Source organism: Kwoniella newhampshirensis, chromosome 4 (genome assembly GCF_039105145.1).
Source record: "Kwoniella newhampshirensis strain CBS 13917 chromosome 4, whole genome shotgun sequence".
Lineage (NCBI taxonomy): Eukaryota > Fungi > Basidiomycota > Tremellomycetes > Tremellales > Cryptococcaceae > Kwoniella > Kwoniella newhampshirensis.
In genome coordinates, this window is record NC_089958.1 from 391343 (window position 1) to 407742 (window position 16400).

At 50.7% G+C, this 16400-nt stretch overlaps 7 protein-coding genes across 7 annotated transcripts; 3 read left to right on the forward strand and 4 right to left on the reverse strand.

Moving 5' to 3' along the window:
* Window positions 1-1034: 1034 nt before the first annotated feature.
* IAR55_002147 (uncharacterized protein) lies at window positions 1035-4576 on the reverse strand (the record flags this gene model as incomplete). Its single annotated transcript, XM_066945264.1, has 10 exons — window positions 1035-1079; window positions 1214-1675; window positions 1850-2071; window positions 2142-2315; window positions 2412-2455; window positions 2522-3077; window positions 3141-3540; window positions 3603-3745; window positions 3797-3925; window positions 3992-4576. The coding sequence occupies 10 exons, from the start codon at window positions 4574-4576 to the stop codon at window positions 1035-1037; spliced, it is 2760 nt and encodes a 919-aa protein (XP_066803953.1).
* A 359-nt stretch (window positions 4577-4935) lies between these two features.
* IAR55_002148 (uncharacterized protein) lies at window positions 4936-5642 on the forward strand (the record flags this gene model as incomplete). Its single annotated transcript, XM_066945265.1, has 5 exons — window positions 4936-4960; window positions 5024-5034; window positions 5176-5208; window positions 5334-5444; window positions 5556-5642. The coding sequence occupies 5 exons, from the start codon at window positions 4936-4938 to the stop codon at window positions 5640-5642; spliced, it is 267 nt and encodes an 88-aa protein (XP_066803954.1).
* A 141-nt stretch (window positions 5643-5783) lies between these two features.
* On the reverse strand, window positions 5784-9021 carry IAR55_002149 (uncharacterized protein; the record flags this gene model as incomplete). The annotated part of the gene is made up of 11 exons (XM_066945266.1): window positions 5784-6065; window positions 6134-6275; window positions 6337-6563; window positions 6648-6824; window positions 6902-7041; window positions 7103-7153; window positions 7228-7344; window positions 7400-7556; window positions 7620-7947; window positions 8047-8765; window positions 8848-9021. 11 exons carry the CDS (start codon window positions 9019-9021, stop codon window positions 5784-5786), a joined length of 2514 nt encoding a protein of 837 aa, XP_066803955.1.
* A 360-nt stretch (window positions 9022-9381) lies between these two features.
* On the reverse strand, window positions 9382-10367 carry IAR55_002150 (60S ribosomal eL38 domain-containing protein; the record flags this gene model as incomplete). Its single annotated transcript, XM_066945267.1, has 4 exons — window positions 9382-9428; window positions 9575-9757; window positions 9941-10001; window positions 10365-10367. The coding sequence occupies 4 exons, from the start codon at window positions 10365-10367 to the stop codon at window positions 9382-9384; spliced, it is 294 nt and encodes a 97-aa protein (XP_066803956.1).
* Window positions 10368-11513: 1146 nt separating this feature from the next.
* On the forward strand, window positions 11514-12569 carry IAR55_002151 (60S ribosomal protein eL8; the record flags this gene model as incomplete). The annotated part of the gene is made up of 5 exons (XM_066945268.1): window positions 11514-11516; window positions 11569-11611; window positions 11692-11763; window positions 11817-12438; window positions 12500-12569. The coding sequence occupies 5 exons, from the start codon at window positions 11514-11516 to the stop codon at window positions 12567-12569; spliced, it is 810 nt and encodes a 269-aa protein (XP_066803957.1).
* A 595-nt stretch (window positions 12570-13164) lies between these two features.
* Window positions 13165-14448, forward strand: IAR55_002152 (uncharacterized protein; the record flags this gene model as incomplete). Its single annotated transcript, XM_066945269.1, has 5 exons — window positions 13165-13302; window positions 13563-13599; window positions 13859-13953; window positions 14166-14230; window positions 14379-14448. The coding sequence occupies 5 exons, from the start codon at window positions 13165-13167 to the stop codon at window positions 14446-14448; spliced, it is 405 nt and encodes a 134-aa protein (XP_066803958.1).
* Window positions 14449-14691: 243 nt separating this feature from the next.
* On the reverse strand, window positions 14692-16196 carry IAR55_002153 (uncharacterized protein; the record flags this gene model as incomplete). Its single annotated transcript, XM_066945270.1, has 3 exons — window positions 14692-15773; window positions 15869-16007; window positions 16161-16196. The coding sequence occupies 3 exons, from the start codon at window positions 16194-16196 to the stop codon at window positions 14692-14694; spliced, it is 1257 nt and encodes a 418-aa protein (XP_066803959.1).
* Window positions 16197-16400: the final 204 nt, after the last annotated feature.

A 16400-nucleotide genomic window follows, 5' to 3' on the forward strand; every position in this document is an offset into this window, starting at 1 on the left:
CGTGATACAGTAGTACTACGAGAAGCCATCATGACAAAAAAACTTAAAGTGCACACTACTCCCGCTCCTCTTCAACCAGTTCGACCGTCTCACTGTTCCCCCTGCAGATTCTCTCCGGGTTAACTTACGATGTACGCATGAGATCGAGGGACCCTTCGATCATCCACATCTGATCAAATGTTTGTGCCGAAACAGCTCTGATTTCGCTTCTGCGTGACTTGACGAACACACAGCGACACTCGAGCATGATAATGAGGATATCCCTCGTCAATACCAACAATGCCGAACAATTCTGTACAGTAGGCTCTGTCATCGACATTCGAGATATGCTGGATTTCCAAATCGGTCAAGCCGAGACGATCAGTCGGTCCAATAAAGTCAAGGTCAGTAACCTACCATTCGTGGTCACTTCATCAACTTAGACCTGTCATTTACGGTCTGTGCAAAAGTCCAAAATCCCTTGTGTGAGGGACAATTTCCACGCATATCTTGGCACATCCGATGTGATGAGTACCAATTCGCCTTGTACCCCTTGCACGCCGAAGTGTACAATACTGTACTGTAATCATGAAGTGTGCAACAACGAATGACGGACACCAGTTTGTCCACTTGCGATAGGTCAGCTTTATCTCGAACAACGTGTTTTGTTATTTGACTGATGCTGTTTACCAATGACTTTCTTCGATATTCTCGCTTGGGTCTCTCTACACGAGGACAACCAATTGAAGCCCCACTTGACAAAGATACCCTTTTCTTCTCGATGCGTTCGCTAATCACTGCCCTAGCTCATTCAATCGCCAGATATTTACCTCTGTCATACAGGGGGCCGACAGTTGCGAAAGGACAAGATGCTTCAGTGAGTGGGAAGGGAAGTGGATGACGAGTTTCTGTTGCATTGAATCACTTTCACGAGAGGATGACGAGATGGATAACGTATCGTGAACCATCAATCTCTTCGAAGCAGTGGGCGCAAAGCAATACGCCGGCGTGACAGAATTAACGAACAGATGCATCGCTGACACGGACCTTCTAAACTACTTTTTGTCAGGCTCTGAAGAAGAATGATATCTTTCTTTCGCCTTTTGACGCCAGCAAGATCAATAACAATCACCGTGAGCTCTGTCCTTCCTTTCGTTTTACGTCTCCAAGGACTGATCCCGGGGGTACCGCCTTGGGGGATTCGCCTTGGGGATGCAGAGGGAGATTTGCTCACCATGTCCAGAGCACGTTGTTGGAATCCACCTGGACCCTGCCATCGTCCCGCCTCGACGCCTTTACTAGCACCCAACCCCGCTCGATTCTCAAACTGTTGAACAAGAACAGGATCTACTCTACCTTCCCTTTCTTTGCCCAGACCTGTACCTGCCGTCCAACCCATCTTCGCCAAAAGCTGATTCCCAACATTGCTCTCGTCCTTACCAGGTTCAACAACAGGTGGCGGAGGGGGTATAGGTAACGGTGCTTTGGGTCCTTCTGCATATTTCCTTTTCCCAGTGGACGAAGATGAAGGTGCTTCTTCAGGCAATGGGATGTTGGGCTGATGGAATGCTTCCCGCCGTTCTGCCGCCCGATCTCGATATTTCGGTTGTGTGGGTTCCGCAGTCACTGAAGCGGCGAGCGAGACTGCCTTTCGCTTTTTGCCAGCTTCACAAGCAGTCGGATCCAGTAGGTTAGTCTGTTATTTGATATTACCGGCACGGAAAAAAAAAACAGTAATGTGTAGACCGTTTGGGATTGCGGGTAGATGGCCAAGTTATTTTGGTGTAATCACATAAGTCAGTGCCAATCCTTTTTGTATCCTGGACCCACGTCGGAATCCAGCCCGGACGTTGTGGTGTGGTATACGAGCCTTATGAAGATCCGATTGAACTGTATGTTTCCGTAGAATCTCTTCCGTCTTGAACTGCCTTTGGCAGAGCAAACAGGCCACCTTGCCCGTACTGGCCAGCGTTGACAGGTCGGTGTATTCGAATATATCGGACGGTGGAGTGCCACTTCCAATTCTCGCACCAGCAGGCGCAGTGCCAGAGGTGACAGACTCAGAGGCAAAAGCCGAGCTACTTGACGAAGTCTTGATGAGGAACAATAACGCATCAAGTCAATATAGTGCTTTGTATCAATAGATCCTGAGAAAGGTTTACGCTTTGATTAGCCGAGGCTGTCGTCGTGGATGGAGCGACTACGATCGGTCTTCTCACGCCGAGAGCCGAATTCGCGTCTGAGATGCCCTTCGGTGGTGCACCAAACTCCGTTGGCGCGACTGGTGCCGCCAGCTCGCTTTGTTTTGTGTTCCACTTGGAAATGTTCTTTGCAATCTGTGATCAAGAACAACAGGACAAAGGGTGAGCGAAGACTCGGCACAATGCTGGAAAAATCGGTGCCAGCGCTGGGCGTCTCCGACTTGTGTTCACCTTCCGACTGCTTGATGTGGGTGGAATTATGTGGACACCCTTGGCTAAGACAGGGGAGATGTGTAAAATCAGCTCGGCTCATGCGCTGCTTTGCACCACGATGCACTCACATCGTGAAAGTAAAACAGTATCCTTTCCAACCAAGTCTTCTTCTTCGTCATCCTGCAGCAGATTTTTACCGCTCAGTGGGATGATGCCAATCTCCTCTTTCTTTTTCGATTTAATTGGTCCACCAATCTTGATTGGCTGCAAGCCTCCTGCGATGTTGATAGGCACCATACCAGCTGGTCGGACGTCTGACAGAGCCGTGGCGGACTTCAGAGCGGGGGCCCCGGCCAAAACACCAAGGAACGCTCGATGGTCGGGAGTGAGCTCGACTGTCCCGTCTTCGGCTATGACGACCGCACCGCGAGGTACGGCCTCCTGTGCACCTCCTTGAACATGCCAATAAGCGCACCACTTGCCATCCGGCTGATCGATGGTATCGCTGCCGAAACCGCCGTTGCGAGAGGATCGAATGAGAAATTCCCCGCCAAGGGGGCCAGCAGTTGTCGGGAGAAACGCAGCAGGATTAGCAAAGGATGCCGCAATAGGGGCATAGTTGATCAAGAACCCGTTCGGTTGATGCTGGGGCGACAGCAGGAAAGGGAGCAGAGCTGATGCAAGCTGTGCAAACATCGAGAATCAGTTGTGTTGGAAAAACGAAGCTCAGATACGATGTCAGCTCACCTCGCTTGTGGCCAGCTCGATGAAGCCATATCCCCAACTACTTCTTGCTGTCCGATCCACAATCAACACCGTTCTCACTATCGTACTCTCGGCAGCGATCTCTCTCCCGATCTTGCCCATCATCCTTGCGATTTCTTGACTCATCCGCTTCGAGACCTCGTCCGCAGTCGTTCCGGAATCTAGGCCGCGGAGTAGGAGGACGCGTTTCCCACCACCTGGTGGTCCGATGTCTCGCATACCGTCATGACCTGGTCGTACATACTGTGGCTGATGCGAGATGACGGGCTGTTCGTATGCCTGAGAGTATGGTCCCGATTGTGCTTGAGTGGCTGAGAAGTTGATCTTCACTTTTCGAGGGTCGGAGTGAGCATACAGTGCTGGCATGAGTACAGCGGGGAAGCTGCGCCAGGAACATCCATCAGATAATGATCATCTTGAATATTGAGTCGAGAGGAGACTCACTTGGCGTTGATGAATTCTGCTGCGTCATCGATAGTAGCGAACTGCGCGAAACCAAATCCTTTCGAAAGTCCTGTAGCTTTATCTCTGACAATTTTGACACTGTCGAAGATTGCTTGATGTTCGGTTTTCAGAAATCCGGCAAACTGTATGATAGTTGTCAGCGCGGTCCCGGATTGGTCTTGCGTTTGGCTCACGTCTGACTCTGTCAATTCTGGATCGAGTCCCAAAAAGATGACATCTTTCGAAGGTTCGGCAGGGACTCTAGGACCTCTTCGACCGCTTTGACCTAGACTGTCACTCCCATGAGGTGGGGTGTATGTCCCCTACACGCGACATGTTAGTCAACTGAATCCATATACTGCCGGGGTCCACTATCGAGAACCACTCACACTAGCCAATTCTTCCACGTCTCTTCCTCTCTCCCATTGTGGTTCGTTTCTCCCCAAATCCCTTCTTGGCGGTGCTCTTAAATCCTCTCGATCGGACATCATCCCGACTACAGGTCTGTCCTCGGTGTATCTACTTCTTTGATACTCCCTATCCTTATCCCTATCCCTATCTTCGTACTCTCTGACCCTCGGTGGTGGTATATACCTTTCTTCCAATCCTGGATATCGACCTCCTGGCGGATCATCATATCGTCTAGAAGAGGGAGGATAATCGTCATATCGTCTAGGCGGAGGAGGTGATGGTCGTCGCGGAGGGAAAGTATCGTCGTATGCTCTAGGTGGCGGAGGAGGCGAAGCGTACCTTCTCGGAGGTGGAGGTGGAGAGCGGGATCTAGGTCTTGGAGGAGGGATGTACCTTTCTCTCCCATAGTCGAGGTGTCTATCATCGTGTCGTGATCCTGGTCCGACGGGTGGACCACCACCGCTTCCACTCCCTCGCATGGGTGATAAGGGTCGAGAAGGAGAGTATCGTCGGACGGGACGATAGTCCGGGGAGCGAGACCGTGATCGTGGTCTGTACGACATGTCGTGCACGTCTACAGAGGTGGTGCGAGAACAAGTTCGATCTCAAGTCAAAGCTGTCTGTCGTCAAAAGAAACGTGCTGGTTCGACGTGAAGGGGGTCGACGTCGAAAGACAAAGGATAGGAAAGCGAGTGATGATTACATAACCAAGCTTCTGTGACCCATTCAGAGTCAAGTTACATAATAATAGGCTTTTGTCTCGCACGGGATCAATTTGCCTCCGACCCAGTTGGGAGGGACCTGTGATGGACCGACCAACCATCATCACTCGTTCGCTGCATTCTCATTCGAAGCATCTTACAACCGCGTCGTGATACAACTCTCCTCTACCCGAATCTAGCATCGAAAGAAGAACGTCACAATGGCAGGAGGACACGGCGGATTCGGTGAGCTTGTCGGCTTCCTATATGGAGCAACGCAAAAGGAGCTGACATCTGACAACTGTATAGAACCGGTCAAGGTATTTATCTCGTTCAATCCCTTCGGATCTCCCTCCCGCATCGAAGCCTTCTCTCGAAGCCTTCTTCCTTCAGTCTTGCACACCGCGATTCACCGGCTGACTGCCAAATCATGAACTGACTGACGGACTGTGTACCTGTAGCTTGACCCAGCAATTGAGCGATGGTCCCAAATGGTATGTGACCCTTCCATCTGAACAATAGGTCAAAGCAACCATCATCAACATACAATCGCCCAATCCGCAGAAATTTACCCTCGCGCGAAAGGAAAGGTGCAGGGCTGACCTAGTCGCCTACTCAGAGAGAGAACGTTTACCAACATTTCAAATTCACAAGAAGAGCAACTAGACAGGTGATAACGCTCGGATTCCTCGTCCCTGCTTTTATCGCCGGTATCGCAGTGTCATTCGATGTGAGTCCCATCCTCCTCCCTCCTCTTTGCGTGACGATAGAGAGAGGCTCTCGTTTGACATCGACATTGTCCCCGAAGGAACGCTGATATGGGTTTGTGATTCTCCCGCAGAACAAATACGATTGGGCAGGTAAACAGAAGGGATCAAGTTTACTTCGAGGTACACCCGCCAAGCCTTCTCCTGCATCGGAAGAGTAGACAATGTATCACCCTTGTCCATGAGGAGCCTATCAGAACAACACATCCGTGACTGTTGATGACAAGATGACAGTAACAACATACAAGCTTTGTACTGATTGGTCTGCCGAGAATGCTCCATTTCCGCTACATGACTCAACTTTACCAGATCCGCTTGACCATTGTCCACCTTTCCACTTCTTCCAATTTCCATTTCTTGCCCTTCTTCCCACCTTTCGATTCGCCCACTCCCCCACTATCTTTCGCTCCTAGATCAACGGATCCCACTCCGTTCTCGAATCGACGAGCACTATTGAGCAAAGCGGACTTCGGCAAGGGGACAGGCGTGGCGGGTGCTGGTGAATTGAGCGTTGTGGGAGATGTGTAATCCGGAAGATCATCAGACGGATGAGATAGGAACCGACTCGTTTGATTATTGTACTCCTGAATCGTCCCGAGGCAGTCAGCTCCAATTGGATCTCAGAGACAGTGAGCTTTCCTTGGGCACCCACCGTTTCCTCTTTGCTTTCTCCTACCGCCGCACGCCCGAAATCATTGACCGAATCTTCTGCTTCTCTCATCTCCATTCCTTCCTGTCTCATTGCCGAGAAACTCAACAACGATAAACCCAGAATGACCTTGACGAACACCAGACTGTATTTCGCGTCACAAGTCAGTTTGAAGCCCACATCTGCTTTGAAGGATGGCTACTCACCATCCCCATGCACAGAGTCCAACCCCAATCCAAGAAGCCCATCTGAACGTGTTCCAAGCCCATGTCCTACTGGTCAGATCGTTCATCGACTCGTCATTGTGGTGTGACGAGGTAGTCAACATCCCAATAGCTTGGGCGCCTATTCGAATGACTAAACAAGCAAGGGGAATCGATGCGAAGCCTAAACGTCGTGCAACGAGCGGAGATTGGTCAAGAAGAACTTGATGCTGTTGGAACAGAGTGTGAACATCTTTGTCAGCCTGCACAGTGTCGACTTGCATCGATGTCTCAGCAGCTCAAGCCCAACTCACATTCCTTTTCTTCCGTCTATTTCTTCCTTGTCCAGTCGATCCGGCCATCAACACGTCCTTGGCGAGGACGTCAGTGAATCGCTCGTACACTGATGCTCGAACATGGTTGAACTTGGTGATGAAAGCATGTTTGAGCCAATCTACCACCATCTCAGATACGATGACAAATAGAACGGGCTGGCAGCAGGCAAGTCGTGGTTGGAATCAGCGAGAGCTACGCTGTCGGTCTCTGGGATTCCCCTTTTCTAGCTCACAGATAAGATGGAATCGACGAGACTTTTCCCTCGTATAAAGCTTTTGGGCAAGAATGCGATTTCCGATCCGGCCATTTCTATCATGTTGCGGATAGCGATGACAGAAAGCATCAAACTGAGTTGAAAGCGCTCAACGATGTCTGAATGATGAGGAGGAATCTTCAGCTCATGTCGAATCCATAAAATCGACGCTTAGCTTACCTGCGCACATGATTTGGAAGAGATTCTCCTTTTCAAACTTTTTGAAGACAGCTGTACAAGGAGCGACCATCAGATTCGAGGTATAACCAAGACACACGAGCAACAGCGAGATCTAGTCTACTCACATCCTTTGATCTCGACAAACTGGTTACTGATCAGCAGCGATAGCAACGTGTAGTCGTATGAGTTGATGGCAACATTGAGTGATACTAGCATATAGAAGAATATCAAGGAGTGTACCACTGTCACGGACCATTAGCGTGAGCCATCGAGAGCAAAGTATCTCGAAGTGCTCACAGACATAACCAAGAGACAAGGCGAAGAAGAAAACAGGTCTGGCCTGTTGTCTCTTCCTCCCTTTGCCCCTCTTTCTCACACTAGGCGAGAGGGTTTCCCTAGCGAAGAGCGTATCCAGAACATCTTGTCCAAAGGCACAGCAAAGTCGATCGGCGATCTGTATCACCAGCCATATTAGTCCATGTCGTTTGACATGCGAGAGTATCTACTTCGGACTTACTTCAAGAGCATTGAAGATGACATAGAGTTTGATCGTATCCTGTCCTCTGACCGTATGATACATCTTACTAGCATCGGTCCCCATCAACAGGATCATGGTAGGGATGAAGAGCAGTAGCGATCTCAGAATCGAATGTAGATGAGCGGTCGGGATCGGCCACCATGATTTCCGTCGAGGGATGTTGGTGATGATCCGAAGCATGGCGAAGACTGATCGGATAGGAAGGACAGTGAAATTGTACAAGAATCCATCGAGGCAGAGTAATGCACCGAAGAAAGTCGTCTTTTCCACAGCTAGAGGGACAGCGAGGAAGTTTGAGATTCGTTCCCTACGTCACGGAAGACAAATCCGTGTCAGTGACAGCTGAAGCAGTTGTGGAATGTTTTTGAAGATAGTAGAATGTAGATGCATAAGAAGGACAACTCACCACTTTCCTTCAACGATCCAACCATCCCAATCTTCCGCGCCCATCTCATCTTTCAGCAGATCCCAGATGCCCAACACGTCATTCCTCTCTCCAAATCTAATATCAATCGGTAAGACATTATCGTCGGAAGTCGGTGAGTTCAGTCCAGCTTCCCCGATTTCGTTCCCATCCATATCTCCTTTGGTATGTCCAGTCGCTCGGAACGCATTTCCCGCCGTTGATTCTTCACCTATCGTAACTCTTCTTGATCTTGCAGGCCAAAACGTATCATCCCGATCTTCCTCTTCGTTCAGTTGAGCTGGAGTTGGTGAGCTCGCTTTATGCAGTTTATCCAGTACCGAATCGAGATCCTTGATCCCCAATCCCCTCTTCGTCATGATACTCGACAAAGGCGGCGGAACAGAGACAGACAGCTCAAACTCTGTTTCCGCGCCTACTCTCGGTGAAGGTGGAAGAGAAGAATATGTGGTCGGTCGAAAGGTCGCATATCCATGTTTGGAGGGTGATGGATCATGATCTGGACCAGAGTCGGGAGACGTGGACGGCAAGTTGCATATCTCTGAAGTGGACGTGTGTAAAGGGATGTTGATGGGAGATAGAGACGTGTGAGGAACTTTGGGAGCGGTCGATCGTCTTGGTGGGAGTGTTGGCCGGGAAAGCGAGGACGATGATGATTTGCTGGGACGGTGAGGTGAGATCGCGTCCTCGAGAGCTTCAGCCTGAACGTGCGATTAGTACGTGGACATGTCAAGTCGGCAATGAGAGATCCCTGATGCTTGGTGCAAGGATCAGAAAACTCACCTCTTGCTCTCTCAGAGTCTCTTCAGGATCGTCATTATCGTCGTCATGGAGATCTCTTACAGACCTCGACCCACTCGGGGTGTTACCGTGAGGATCCCAACTAGACTGATCGACGTCATATTGCGATCTCCATGGACCGGCTTCGACCGATTCAGAACCAATCCCTTCTCTCATTGTCCTCCTGCCCGCTCGTGTATGCAGGTAAGTAAGTGGGATCTGACGAGACAGAGATGCTTCAAGTGCAATTGGACCTCGAGAAAGGCGATGGTAACCAAACGTGTCAATAGAGACCGAGGTATCACGTAGGAGACCTCCACATTGCAGCCACGGACATCTGTCCATGCTCCGAGCTTCGTTCCGGATGGTTCAAACGCATCATACTTCTGGGAGACGTTGGTGGTTCAGACGGACTAAGCGAAACTTCAAAACATCCAAGCATAAACAACGATGTGCGGTATACAGGTCATGCATCACACCTCTCCCATCACCCCACGACGAGAACCCTAGAAAAGTCTAAATCCTGATACGAGATATTTACTTCTTCTTGGGGGCCTTGCTGGAGACGTCCTCGACCTTCAATCCTGAGACATGGAGAACAGACAGTCAGCCATCCATTCCCATCCACTATATCGTGTTCTCCATGTAGCTGGCCCGTCGACACAAATGCTGACGTCTTTTGCGAAAACGACTATACGAGGTTCAAATGGACATGCAGATAGGTACTCACCAGGGGGCAAAGATTGCTTGAGCTTCTCGGCCTTCTCAGCATCGTCAAGGACAAGGGTGTAGAGGTACCTGGAGCATCGGATCTTGAATTTGGTGACGTGGGTAGGGGCCTTGGCAGCCTTTGATTTGGAAGAAGCAGAGGTGGTGTGGACGTTCTTGATAGAAGTCTTCTTGATTCGGGCGACTGAAGGGGGGAAAAGCGAAGTGAGAAGGAGCGAAGGCCAAACGATCGGGATCGAGGTCGAAAGTGAAGTGGTATTGGTATTGGTGAAGTATCGATGATAGTCGTGAGAGATCACGGGGAAAGAGCATGGCAGCGAAACGTCAGTATAACATCCATCTCTGACACAAACAGATCCAGACTAACGGGTAGCGTCCTTTCTTCGAGCGATCTCGAGGAACTTTTTGATGTCTTTGATTTGCTGAGGCTGAAAAAGACCAGGAGAGTCAGCACGACTACTTGCATTGAAATCCAACGGCCGAATATTGATCCTCCATATAGCGGGCCTGTCGTGGTTCCCTCAACTTCCGCGATGGTGCGTCGTAACGTCGCCCAGTGACAGCTGTGAGGTCCTGCACAACACATAGCTCCACAAGCTATACGCCAATCCAGTTTCTTCCCTTGTCTCCAACGGCGTCCGTCTTCGTCGTGCCGTTCTCCAAAATACGATCCTTGTGTCCTCTTTCTCCATCTCGTCTCCGTATCCTGACCGTTCTAACCAGTCCAGAGTATTGCCTACTGTCGTCCGTGCACACTGTCTCTCCACTCAGTCACAGAGGCCCTCACTCACCATTTTGACCGACCTGATACTCCTTTTTCAAGACCTTGAGGGTTGAGAGAGGAAGAGCCAACAACCTTGAACTGTGCAAAAACTCGAACGCATCGAGCGACAGCGTACAGCCAAATCCCTCCCTTGACCGACAAGCTGGTGTTGAGACGGGGCTTATCTGACAGAACCTGTGTGGTGGGGAATTCGTTGTACGGCCAAAGACGAAACTCCGCATCGCACCAGATATGGGCCTTTCAATAACTCCGAAGAGTGGCAGATCTTTGTCACCGTGATTTCGCGAAAATCGGAGTTAAGAATTTCACACTGTATTACTTGTGCCCATTTGCACCCTGACCTTTGGGCCGACAGCTTTCTCTCTTGCTCTCTTGCTCTCTTGCTCTCTTGCTCTCTTGCTCTCTTTCCCACTGGCGACCTGTCACCGTCGACCTAATCTCACCATCCGCTTCCTCTTCAACCTTCAGGACCTATTTCCTCTCCTTCTTCTCTTCAACCTTGAAAACACTTCAAAACAACAATCAAAATGGTGCGCTTCCCTCTTCAATCACTGGAGAGAGGCATCACGTCCTTGTCTCGACCAACTCAGCCTTTGAAAAACAGAACGGATGCGATCTTCATCATCATCAACCAAAGATAAAAATGGATTTGGTGGAAACGGAAGAAGACATTCAACCGTTTCTTGTTGCAAGAAGGAGATGATCGGTGTGAACGATCTGTTGTTCCTCGCTGTATGAGAGCATTGTACACCTTCGTCGGTGGAAGATGCGTCGATCAGTAGGAGGAACGATGGTCGTTCAGGAAATCCGCCTCCTCTGTAGCGGTGATTGATCGCACCGTATCGTCGTGAAGGAGCCTACATTTCCCCAAGTGTCCGAAGACCGCTCCTCTGGAGTGGGATTCGATCGTCATTCTGGTTGAAGATGGAAAGCAATGATCTCCGATGATTTAGCATGACTGTCACATCTCGATATCTCCTCATCGAGATCGGAACGTGATACCCCAAAAGTCCTCTGCTAGCTGCATACCCCCTTTTCCTGCTCACAACCCAACGTCTATCAAACGGGGTGATTCCTGCGATGATGAAGGGATTGTTACGGGATCATGGGCGGTACTAGAGCTCCGACGTGATGCCTCCTTGAACCTCTATCCAAGATGGTGATAGAACATCGCTGACGTCGTCTCAATGACCCCTTTTTCTCTTACTTAGCCCAAGGCCGCCAAAGGAAAATCTAAGCCCGCCTCCGCCCCTTGTAAGTCTTGTTTGATCGCTTGGTTCAGTATTGCTTGTTTGTTCTCATGAACGAGTGGGTTGCTGATGTTCATTTCGCAGACGGCACCAAGAAGGCTGCCAAGAAGGAGCAGAACCCCCTTTTCGAGAAGAGGTCTAAGACTTTCGGTATCGGTGAGGGTGGACTCGGTCGTCTTGCGTTCCTCTTATCTAACTCGATTCCTCAGGTGGTGACATCCCCCCCAAGAGGGATCTCACGCGATTCGTCAAGTGGCCCGAATACGTTCGACTCCAGAGGCAAAAGGTCATCCTCAACCAGCGATTGAAGGTTCCCCCCGCCATTGCCCAGTTCTCTCACACCCTCGACAAGAACACCGCCACTCAACTCTTCACCCTCTTGAACAAGTACAAGCCCGAGTCCAAGCAGGAGAAGAAGGCTCGTCTCACTTCCGAGGCCGAGAGCCGAGCGAAGGACGGTGACAAGGCTACCACCAAGGACACCAAGAAGCCCGTCTTCGCCAAGTACGGTCTCAACCACGTCATCGCTCTCGTCGAGGCCAAGAAGGCCCAACTCGTTGTCATCGCCGACGACGTTGACCCCATCGAGCTCGTCATCTTCCTCCCCGCTCTCTGCAGGAAGATGGGTGTCCCTTACGTTATCGTCAAGGGCAAGGCTAGGTTGGGTTTGATCACCGGCAAGAAGACCTCTTCTTCCGTTGCTATCACCGATGTCCGATCCGAGGACGCTCAGGCTCTCGCTACTCTCGTTTCCGCCGCCAAGGCCAACTACCTCGACAAGTCTGACGAGATCCGACGACACTGGGGTGGTGGTGTCCGGGGCAACAAGTCGTAAGTCTCAATGTCTGCAGTGTGTGTCAAGCACGATAGCTGATGAGGCTATGAATCACAGTATTGCCAAGCTCAGGAAGAGGGCTAAGGCTGCCGGTCAGGACTCCAAGAAGATCGATGTCTCTCTTTAAGCGGAGTGATGTACGATCCAGCGGAGATGGTGTGACGGCGGGGTCGTTGTGGTGTTTTGGCAGTTTTGATTTTGACTCATCTGTCATGTATGATAATGACTACAATGGTGTTTGGTGTGGGTGCTGCGGCAATTTACATGGTTCAGTCAAGTGCAATGAAGTGGTGTCAAACTCGGTCTACGACTTCGATTCATAAATGAAGGAGTGTGTTACATGAGCAGAACTCACACCCATACTCCATCCACGCATGGACAGCTTGTGTGTTCGGGCAACAGACGGTGAATGATGAATTTTGGGCGACCGCATTCCAGCCAATCAAGGTGCCACAAACAGTCAAAACCAATGTCAGTTACGTGTCTTGCGCGACAACGTGGTGGTGGTGGTAGCTGCAATGGGGATGAAAGAGTTAATTGGTGATCGTCGTTCGATACAATGAGTACTGTACAGCAACTCTCTACTTTTCATCAAGCACTACTTCTTCCACTCTACCTCATCTCTTCACCTTTGGTGACCAACCTCTTTCGCCAAACCTGATCGACACGATCGTCAACCACTAAAACATATCCATCTACACCCAGAAATAATCGAAATAAACATGTCTGACGCCACCACCTCCGAGGCGTCCACTTCTCCCAAATACAACCTCGAGAGTCTTGATGAGCACAAGACGAGGGAGAGCTGTTGGATGTTGTTGCATGACAAGGTGTACGATGTGACTGCTTTCTTGGACGAGGTGAGTTGATCGGGTCTCAGAAGGCGGACGGCCAGTACAACCTGGTAGGGTTATGGGGCCGGGGGGGCGGTCGGGGGCGAGGACGGAAGTGGGTAAGGAGGTTGTAGATTCTGGTTGTGTCATCAAAACGAGGAGGATGAACAAGTGTTGGTTGGAGGGGGAAGACTGCGTATACTGATGGCCATGTCGGGGTAAAACACGTACAAGAAAAGTGGCATCGAACGAGGGGGGGTCGAGCTGACTTGATATCGTTGGTTTAGCACCCCGGTGGTGACGAGGTCATGCTTGAAGAGTGTGGTGAGTGTTCTCCGTCTGATCCACCACATTGTCGCTGCAAAGTCACCGAGACACTCCATCCTGTTCATTCACGTATGAAAGAAGAGATAAAGACGTGATCGGCACATCCCTTGCTTGATATCTCACTTCAATCGAGAGCATGCTTCGAATCACCTCTTCCACCATCTAGACTGAGCCGATCCCGCCTGTCGACCCGTTCACCTCTCGCACGACTGAAGTATAAATAGGCACAAAAGGCTGACACTCATCATCGCGATAGGCCGAGACGCGACAGAGGCTTTCGAAGATGTCGGTCATTCGGACGAAGCGAGGGATATGTTGCCCAAGATGTTATTGGGAGACTTTGACGGACCTGTGAGTACATGCAGCTTCAGAGTGGAGAGGCAAGCATACTGTTCGATTTCGATATCTGAGGAAGAGAGAGACTCGGGATCAGCAGTTAGCGGCGATGAAGGCAATGTTTGGTGGGCAGAAGTCGGCGATGATTGTCCGAGGGGGAAGAGGAATACTCAAAGTGGTTTAGGCAAAGTGAACAATGCTGACATAGCAACTCGTCATCTCCGCAGAAATCTGCCAAGGCAGCTAAGAGAGCAGCGGCAGCTGGTGGATCAACTTCGTCTGCTTCATCCGGGTAAGTACAACCGTCATATCATTTCCATGGCAGCCGTGGCAGTCGTCCCCCAAATACCGTCCTCCTCGTCTCTCCTCACCTTGTGCCCGACCTCAATATCTGCTTAAGCTTACTCGCGCTGGATGCTTCGATCCGTGCGACTTTGTAGCTTCCCCATCTGGATCCTGCCCGTCTCCGTCTTTGCGGCTTTCATCGCCTGGCGAGTTCTCTACGCCTAGGTGTTGGAAGATCAGTAGATGACGACACGGGCGCGTGTCATTCTTTAGACCATCATGGGATATTCGTCGTGATAGACTAGCTCCGATTCACGTCAGGTTAGGTAGTGGTTGTTCGTTCATGCATTTTCGTAATTTACCATCATCAACGCTGTTCTCATCCGGTGTGCCGACACTTGCTGGCTTGATTGTAGACATCGGAAGGCTGTGTCTCCTCCAAACTACAAAAGAGATGGCCCACACCACCTACTTCTTCGCATCTCCCCACCCTTCCTTTCCCCATGGTCCACCCGGTCTGGCCCAAACCCTTTGTAAGACCTCGCTCGCTCCGCTGCCAATACCTTGTCCTATGGCTGCGCCCAGACCTCCATGTTCCAGCGCGAAGACCAGATCCACCAATGTCAACACCCTATCGTCTGTCACCTTCTTCTCCACCTCTTTCTCCTTTTCGCCATCTTTCGACGGGACTGTCAGGACGGGCACCAACCGTCTAGTCGGAAGTGTGATGGAAGGTTTCGATCTCTTTGCCGGTCTTGGATTGTCGTTCGACGATGCTGCTTCAGGTGTGTTCGCCGCACCAGGTGTCGTTGAAGCTTCTTTATCTCTATCTTTCCCTTTATCCTTGTCCTTGTCCTTCCCTTTTTCCGCTTTTCGTTTCTTCCCACCTCCTGCTAAAGGACTACTGATGGCAGGCGCATTACCCATCATCCAGCCATATTTCTTTCCCATCCCGACACTTCTCATCGCTTGAGCATTTGCCATCTTGTGTTGTACCTCGGCACTGACATCTCGCACACTTCCTCCCTTCTTCTTCGCACTTCCACTGGCACTTCTCGGCGTGGTCGATTCTCTTATGGCCCCGAAAACAGGCGTCGAGCTGGATCCAGAACCAGGAGAAGGTTTCGACATGGGCGTAGAAGGTCCTGCTTCCCCTCCCCCGCCTATACCGTTGAAGGGCAATGGAGAAGCTGGTGAATCTGGATCAGCAGCCATCGCAGCAGCTCTCCCTCTCGCTTTTTGCATCTCCGCCTCTCGAGCAAGTCTGTCCATCCGACTCAATCGAAACTCCTGCTCGGAATCACGGTTGGCTCGATTCAGAGCGTCCAACACGGCCGAAGGATCAGAGGTGATCACGTGGGACCACAAGGCCTTGCCTTCATCTTTGTTCTTGCCAGAAAGACGGATGGGCGGTTGTCGCAGGTAAGAGGAGTTGGTGCGATGGGTTTGGGCAGAGATAGAAGAGGAGAGAAGGAGTCGGAGTCGGGTTTCGATCGCGGCCAAGAGATACAGTGAGGCGTCGTTGTCAACAGACAAACCGTGATCTTTGGCTGGAAGCACGACGGAGGGACCGATGGTGAGTCGTGAGCTAGGCCCAGCTACCCACAGATGGCGCTCAAAGGACAAGATGGGATAGCTGACTCACCAATCGCTTCGACCTTGGCTTTCAGCGCATTCTTGCCAATCAGGTCGGTCCTCTTCGCTCGACTGTTCGCTCCGGTGATTGACGGATTCACGTTGATGGATCTCCCGACGTTGAGACGACGAGCCGCATCTTCTTCCGCCTGTTCAGATATATCAGCAGTAATCTCACGAAGATGTCGATCACATAGAAGGAAAGGAGGAAAGGACAGTTCCGAAAGGGAAGTGATGCACCAATCGAGCGTGGTATAGGCAAAGCAGGCGAATCCTTCGCGGATTGAGGGTACAACACTCACGCGAAAGTCGATACCATCTCCTTTTGCCCTCTGCATCTTTCCAGAGTTGGAGGAGCGGATGATGCAAAAGCCCGCCGGTCTGATTGACAGAGTAGTCGGGAGATGATGGATGTACAAGTGCCCAGTCTGGGTGGACTAGATCAACGCTTGCCATGTTTTGAGCTCTGTTCCAAGATTGCCACCCAGATGTGACTTACACAAATCATCGCACGCCTAACGATTTGATTCCGCCTCTGGCTT